Source organism: Seriola lalandi, unplaced genomic scaffold (genome assembly GCF_002814215.2).
Source record: "Seriola lalandi dorsalis isolate HSWRI2012SDOR001 ecotype SW California unplaced genomic scaffold, Sedor1 jcf7180002054505, whole genome shotgun sequence".
Taxonomy (NCBI): domain Eukaryota; kingdom Metazoa; phylum Chordata; class Actinopteri; order Carangiformes; family Carangidae; genus Seriola; species Seriola lalandi.
In genome coordinates, this window is record NW_019525058.1 from 1,444,912 (window position 1) to 1,453,066 (window position 8,155).

Genomic DNA, 8,155 nt, shown 5'->3' on the forward strand with positions numbered 1-8,155 from the left:
CCGGAGCAGTTTTCAAGTTTTTCATTCCGTTGTTCGGAGTCAATCTGGAGACGTTACTGATCCTCAGCGACTTTGTCTTTGTTAAAAACGACTAGCGTTGTGTTTGGCGACTCTCTTCTGTCACTCTGCGAATTTACATATAAATAAACGGACACATTTTATGATGTAGGCCGAAAATGAGCTTCCCCTCCTTATAGGACCAGCAGCCGCCACTAGGGTATAGGGAACCAGGAAGAGCACAGCTGATCAGACTCAACAATGTTATGGCCACAAGTGTTCGTATCATGAAGACTGCCAACATACGGTGACTGGGAGGACCGTGCCATGACGTCATATACTGACACAAGCAACCAACATGGCAGCAGTGAACTGACACCTGGCTCTGTGAGCAGTCAGTAAGGGAAATACTCAGTGAGTAAAATTTCCAGGGCTGTTGTATCTTCTTTGCTTGCAGAAATCATCTGCCTGGTGCTGGATGTGAGTCTCACAGCGTCGGAGGTTTTACTTTCTCAGCAAAGTGGTTCCATAAAGGGTTTATATCTTGTTGCTTCATGTGAACAGTGCAACATCTACTGGCCTGAATGCAAAATGGGCAAATACAAACGTTTGTACATCACAGATTTTATGTAAGTATAGGGGTAAGCATGATTGCATTTTATAATGCAAGCATAGATTTATATACTGTAAAAGCATATTTATATATATAGATAGATATATATACACAGACAGACAGAAACACACAAACACAATCTCCACAATTTGGATTACCTTCAAAATAAAAGTCTCAACATGGTAAGAGGGAATTACTGGCTCTGTTGTTCTAAACTTTATGCAATTTATACTGCGAAACACAGAAGCACAAACACTTTCAAAATAAGAGTCTCAAAAAGGTAAGAGGTCATAGGTCATAAAAGTTCGATCTTAGAAGCCATTGTCTATATGGGGATATAGTGGTATAGCTTTATTGCAGATCAACTTCTGTTAGGGCATGTACGTGTATGCATCCATGTACATGTGTGTGTACATGTCTTGCTGTGGTTGTGGGGACACATTTGTGTTTGAAACCATCAGTGTGAGTTTATTTTGGCCAGTTGTGATGGCTTCAAAAGGCTTTCTGAGGGACATTTGCAGTGACTGAGGTCAGTGTCAGGATGAGTCTCTACGACATGAATGAAACTGAAAGTAACGTCCTTTGTGCAGTTAGAAACGAGGAGTGAAGTTCAGGCACCAAGCAGCAGCAACATTCAAAATCTCTCCATTTTTCTAGTTTGGTTTATTATTCTGTCCTCAGTGTTCAAAGACTCACTTTCTTGCCTTTTACTTCATTTCTACTGTTGTTGATGGATGATCAGCAGGAAACAGATGGAACTGACCCACCAGAACTGCAACCTGGAGCAGAACCAGACTCTTCATAGATGTGATGCTGTGACCTCAGAGACGGATGTGTTCACCTCACACACTCTTTAGTGTGAACTGAACACTGACAGTTCAGATTGTGAAGCAGGTGTCAGTGTAGTACAGCTCATGTTCATAAGTTTTATTCAGAACTTCATTGTTGTTTCATAAATAAACTTGTGATTAAATTGTACTGAGTGTTTCTTCATATTTACCATCTGCCTCATGATGAATCTAACAGTCACTTTGGTGAATTAGTGTTTTCATTGTTATTAAACTTGGTAAGTTCATAAGACAAATTAGAAAAGCACAAACTCTAGTATCTGTCTCTAGATCCTGTATTGTCACTGTTGAAGGACGGACACATTTAAACTTTTCTACCATGTTTGTTGTTGATTAAAGCAACATAGAGAGTCTTTGATTAATAACAGATTCAGGAAAAACTTCAATGTGTTGTGATTTCTATACTGTGCTGCTGCTACTGTTAAAATTCATACAAGACACGCTCAATAAAAACCATCAACAAAGCAAAGCTTCATAAAACATTTTATTTCACATTAAAACAGCATTAATTTCAACAATTTACAATCAACTGTAACTGACAAATTAAAAATAAAATACAGTTTTGAATGAAGGTGCAGGTGAACTTCACTGACACAAGTTTGGTGGATAAATCTTATTTAGTAACAAGTATAAATTATAATAGAAATGTAAAATAATCCTTCATAGCTCAGTGAGGACAGAGCAACAGTCTGACAGGTCGACTGGAAGCTGTTGCAGCCGTCCATAAGTGATGGAGGGAAGGTGCAGAAAGTCCAGGAGCCGTTATTCATCATCAGTCTTCGTGTGACACAGTTTACATGAAGCAGACTCACAGTCTGAGGGAGAAGCTGTTCTGAAGTCTGTTCATATTGGTTCAGACAGGAGCCTGTTGCTGTCAGGTTGCCGATGCAGGTGGGCGTACTTGGTGTCCTCGAGGACACAGGTCTATGGCAAGCCGTTTTAACATTTAATGGTTAAATTTGACTATCCGCAATTAATAAAATTAATAAAACGACTTGCCGTAGACGTCCATTAAGCTAAACTCGAGGCTTCAAAACCGCAGTTCACAAACCAATGGGTGACGTCACGGCAGTTTGCCACTCGTCTACAACACGTTTAAACGTTTTTTCTTTTTTTGCTTTAATTCATAACAGTCTTATGCTAAATAATATATTTTGTAATATTATTACCTAAAAGTTTTGATATAATATTTATAGTCACAGAGAGTTAATTCTGTTGAGTACTAATATTGTTGATTTTGCGTAACGTTGTAAATATCAGTCAAAAATCAATCAAATAATCCTACGAATAATTATACAACCAATACAAATACATCTCTGCAGACGCACCTGTAGTCAGTATCGCAATTATTTGCTCGAGTTTGGATCAATATACGCTCCTAATGCCACCTCTACAAGTATTTTCGATTAACTTCTTTAGTCTCTAGACTCTATTGTGTAATTATATTATGTTATTAAATTATTTTGTAATCGAAATGTATTGGAAAGTAATGACGAAAGTGTGGCAAGTAAAAAAAATAATAAATAATAATAACAAACAAATGAAGAATACATTTCCCATGAACACCGCAAAGGAAATACGTCACTGTCGTTTTCTTAAAGCATGCTGGGTACGTACGCTCTCTCTTTCCGGCTGGTACGCCATCATGTAAGCGAGTTTTTCTATGCCTTAGTACAAAACGCAATCCATTAAAATCATCTTTTATATACTTCATCTGTCTTTTTGAATCGGGAATTTGTTTAGAGACTTATTCACGATCTATACGCCCTTGATTATTTTTTGACTAACACTATTACAAACATTAACTATAGCCCTGTTTTAACGGGCGCTGTGTTGCAGTCTATCCGTTAGCCGTTGACGCTGCCGCCCGCAACAGAAAGCTAATGTGTGGTTACCGTGATGTCTTAACGTTTGTGGAAAAATTAAGTTTTCGCGATTTAATTTAATTCATATATATGCGATATATGCAGTGTGTTATTTCTGTGGTAACTCGACTCAACGTTACGGTGTAGTGAGGAGTGATGGGCTAGCGTTAGCATGCTAGCTTATAGACTTCTAAGTCGGCTTCCTAACACGCATGGACCACCGTATCAATACACTTTGTATGTTTTGTTTCTAGTACGGTAAACGGCTCAGTCGACCAATAAGTTACGTGTAGTGACGCCACCTAAGAGTCTTTGAAGTGAAGTAGTCATTGGCTGTGTTGAAGCAGTTGATCGGAATGGCTCCACTCGGCTTCAAATGTATTGAGCCCCGGTGGTCCTGAACCATGTGTTGTGACCTGAGAGTTGCAAGTTTCAAATTGTCTTGGATCTGTAAGGCAGACAGCAGATTAAGATAAAAACCTGAGCGAGGTTGTGTTTTGTGTGATGAGAACTTGCATGACTACCTGTTCTAGCATCATTTCTGTAAATGTTATATAGCTAAGCTAGTGTATTAGCTAGTGCCAGTGTGTTTCAGGTTGAAGTGCAGATGCTGGCTGCATGGTCAATATCAATCCTGTATACTGGATTATTGAATTGCATCACTTTGTTAGACATGAAAGAGCTGGGAATTGATATCAAAGATGTGCTAATTTATACAACTGATATTTTTCTTCTCCACAGATAAGTCAACATGGGAGCATATAGGTATATGCAAGAGTTATGGCGCAAGAAGCAGTCCGATGTGATGCGCTTCCTGCTCCGTGTGCGCTGCTGGCAGTACCGTCAGCTGTCCAACCTCCACCGCGCTCCTAGACCCACCAGACCCGACAAGGCCCGTAGGCTGGGTTACAAGGCCAAGCAGGGTGAGAGCTGAACCCAGAGTTTGTTCCATACTTAACACCTGCACATAAGTGTTCTGTCATCATCTTTGCTGATCATGTTTTGTTATTTTTTTGGTTTGATTCCAACAGGTTACGTTATCTACCGTGTCCGTGTGCGCCGTGGAGGCCGTAAACGCCCCGTGCCCAAGGGTGCTACCTATGGCAAGCCAGTGCACCATGGCGTCAACCAGATCAAGTTTGCCCGCAGTTTGCAGTCCACTGCTGAGGTACGCTCATGTGCATGAACTACTGTACTCCACCTGAAGTGATTATACACACGTTATCTGATGTGATTGCGGCAGTAGCTTTACTTTAACTTCAAATGGTGGCCTGTCATTATTGTTCAAAATAACTCTTTGCGTGGGTATGTAGGACTCAGTTTTGGATGGTGCTTGTAACATCAAGTTATAATGCTGGCTGTTTCACAATGGTGAAAAGACACTGAAACATCCTAGAACAAGACTGTATTCTCTTCCAGTCACAACTTCTTCACATTTCCCTTGTTCATCATGCACCCTGTTAAGTTTCCGGATCTTGGTTTGCTCATGTTAGAGCACCTGCCACCTCTCCCTCTTTAACTAGAGCTGCTCTGTATAGCACACATACACAAACTGGCTGGTAGTCACAATCATGATAGTAACCTAAAGATTTTTTGGCTTTGAGCTGTTCCACATGATTTAGGAGAGTTTGAATTGGAGCTTTAATTTTGGTATTTTTTATGCTTAAGACTTTGTGAGGGTGGTGTTATCACACACCTGTGGCTCAGTGGTCCTCTCAGAAAGATCTATCTCCTGTCTTATTGCTCAGGCCACCCAGGAAAACAATGTGTATATAAAGCACAACAGTCCATGTATTTTATAAAAGTCCTTGATGGCTCATGTCTGTCAATAGATCATTAGGTTGGTTGCACAGTTGTTTGGATGAGATTTGAAGTCAGGACTTTCTGCTCCATCTGTTGTGGATGCTATTGGACCAAAATCTAAACAGTATTTGTTGTTGGTATGCTGCTGTTAACCTGAAATGATGAGCCTCTACACTAAATTCATTCATTTTTAATGGAACTGGGGGAGATTTAGTGTTAAACATGACTCAATGGAAACTTCATTTTTAAAAGTACTAGGAAAGATGTATCTCATCAACGTAGTTCTTATGAGCAGCATGAAAATGGTTGGTTCATATTTACTCAAATAAACAAGTTGCACATTTTCACTGAAATTTAAAAGTGGAGTTGAAGGTTTCTCTTTAGTTAATATCTGCTCAGGATGCGGGAGTTTCATTTTTAGATTTTGCTTCTCCTTTCTAATGTTGATCAGAGCAGCAGGGTTGGTGAATGAGTTGTGCTGGAGACACAAAGTTAAAAATGTCTTTGCTGCCACTGGGAGCCGCCAAAACACAAAGCTTTAAGATGGTGCCATATTGCTTTAATTTTCTTAATTATTACAGTGTTGATTTTAACATTGATCAGGCAAATAGAAATCATTCACTCATACCTTCTTTTAATTAAGAATAATTTTTATTTCCCAGGAGCGTGCTGGCCGTCACTGTGGAGCCCTGAGAGTGCTGAACTCCTATTGGGTGGGCGAGGACTCAACCTACAAGTTCTTCGAGGTGATTCTGGTTGACCCCTTCCACAAGGCCGTCAGACGCAACCCAGACACCCAATGGATCACAAAGGCTGTGCACAAGCACAGAGAGATGCGTGGCCTGACATCTGCAGGAAAGAAGAGCCGCGGCCTGGGCAAGGGCCACAAGTTCCACCTGACCATTGGTGGCTCTCGCCGTGCGGCCTGGAAGAGGCGCAACACCCTGCAGCTGCACCGCTATCGTTAGAGCACGTCACAGATCTGTACATTAAAAAAATAAACAGCCCTTTTTATGGTGACAATACTGTCTGGTGTTTCTCTCAGTTGATTGAATTATTAGCTCTGTTAGCCTGCTCTTTTTTTTTGGATTTGACATCTTGTACTTTCTTTGAGAATAAGTTTGTTGAGGACAGAATTGTCCCTGCGCATGTTTGAGTGAACTCATTATGTTTGAAGTGATATTAGATAATTCCAATGTGACGTCCAAGTAGCTCCGTCTCCGAGACGACCGATTTAGGCGTGCTAGCATTTGATTGAAACGGCGGAGCCAATCTGAAGGCTCATGTCGTGAGAACATGAAAAAAATGTCAACTGATGTTATTTAACCATGTTAGCTAGAATCAACTAGCAAGCTAACCCTGGATATTGTAGGCTAGCAGTCAGGTTGCTAGCATGAGTAAACTTAAAATGGTGGGTATATCAAAGTATGACTTTAATTTCTGTCTTATGATGACTGTCACAACAAATATGACTGACTAATGATTTTTTTACTTTTCATGCCTTACTATTCTGATATTTTTATGACACTTTATGCCTCAATATAATTAAGTTTTTATGATTTACTGTGACTTTTTATGACTTACACTATCACATTTTCATCACTTTTTATTCCTCACTATAACTTTTGAAAATCTCAATGCAAATAATTGTCACAGCTGGAGAGAGTTGTCTACATCAAACTCTAAATCTCCCCTTCTGCCTCTGACACAGTGACTTCCAACCATTTACACATTTAGAGCACAATATTCCTCACCTGAAATCCTCATGGTATTTTCTTGAACTGACCCCCTCCCCTCCCCTCCCCTCTCATTGGCACTAAAACCCACCACAACTATTTTTTGTCATCACTGGCTGATTCCCCTCCAGGCAGTTCATAGTACTACCGCTTAAAGAAACCCAATCTTGACCCTTTTGTTCTTTGCGACGACTGACCTACTTCTAAACCTTCAGCCATTTTTAAAGTTGCTTCACGGGGAGTTTATGGTGACGTATAAAAGCATCATGACATGAACAGCACTGAGACTTTTCTTCTCCAACTCCACACAACGATGACGGTCGTATCTTAATTATGACTGACCTTTGACACGTCATGAGCCGAACCACTGCCTCACAGCTTCTGGCAGACGACTATACTGGAAACAAATATGACCTTGTGCTGTGGATCAAGTTGCCTGAGGATGTTATCAGACTCCTATTTTATCATTCTTAACATTATTATTATTATTATTATTATTATTAAGCTTTATAATAAATAATCCTTGTGTGTTCCATTGATTTAACTGCTAGGAAACGCTTCCCTCCTACAACACTGATTCTTGTACTAGTGTAGGCGATCCTACATGTCTGGCAGGTGCAGTCTGGGAAAGGTGTAATCTTAGAGGTGTGAGGTTTTAAAGACTTTTGTCACTGGGGCTACTACTCTACTAGCTCTACTACTACTATCAGGCAAGGCTGGCAGTTTTCTAGTTTTCTCTTTATTGTGAAAAGAGTTGTTCAAAACTAAGTAGTACAGTTGTTTTAGGGGTTACACAGGATATGATCTTCTGTGGCCACTGAAACATTAAGTTGAATATTAATGGAATAAAACAAAGTACAAGTGTAAAGCACGAAATTAGAATTAGTAAGAACGAGGGTCGTATTCAAGCAGCTTAAGTCCAATAAATAACTAGAATCACCTCCTCGTCGTTGTCTGCCTCCTCCGCTCTAGTTTCAGGTCACATCCCTGTTTATCCAGAGTATAAAATATTAACCATTTGTGTGAAATGTTTTCATAATGGCTGTGCGAAGTCTTGAGTGATCGCTAACCTTTGACCACCGAAATCTAGTACCGAATTTGATATTGCGTATTGCGAGATATTGCGTTCACAAAGCCAAAACCACACTTTTCGAGGTCACCTTGACCTTTGACCTTAGATCTTTGACCACCAAAATCTAATCAGTTCATCCTTGAGTCCTAGTAAATCTTTGTGCCAAATTTGAAGAAGTTGCGTCGAGGCGTTTCAGCGATATCGTGTCCACGAGAACGGGA

General features: G+C 40.1%; 1 protein-coding gene across 1 annotated transcript; it reads left to right on the forward strand.

The window, feature by feature from the left end:
* Positions 1 to 3,025: 3,025 nt before the first annotated feature.
* Positions 3,026 to 6,149, forward strand: rpl15 (ribosomal protein L15). The gene is made up of 4 exons (XM_023413227.2): positions 3,026 to 3,105; positions 4,065 to 4,246; positions 4,355 to 4,491; positions 5,789 to 6,149. Exons 2-4 carry the CDS (start codon positions 4,075 to 4,077, stop codon positions 6,092 to 6,094), a joined length of 615 nt encoding a protein of 204 aa, XP_023268995.1. The 5' UTR covers positions 3,026 to 3,105; positions 4,065 to 4,074; the 3' UTR covers positions 6,095 to 6,149.
* Positions 6,150 to 8,155: the final 2,006 nt, after the last annotated feature.

Excerpts from the sequence above, each read along its gene's own strand:
- rpl15 (XM_023413227.2), top strand. The coding sequence starts at position 4,075 with ATGGGAGCATATAGGTATATGCAAGAGTTATGGCGCAAGAAGCAGTCC. Across the intron at positions 4,247-4,354 it reads GGGTTACAAGGCCAAGCAGG|GTTACGTTATCTACCGTGTC; the intron begins GTGAGAGCTGAA and ends TGATTCCAACAG. Across the intron at positions 4,492-5,788 it reads GTTTGCAGTCCACTGCTGAG|GAGCGTGCTGGCCGTCACTG; the intron begins GTACGCTCATGT and ends TTTATTTCCCAG.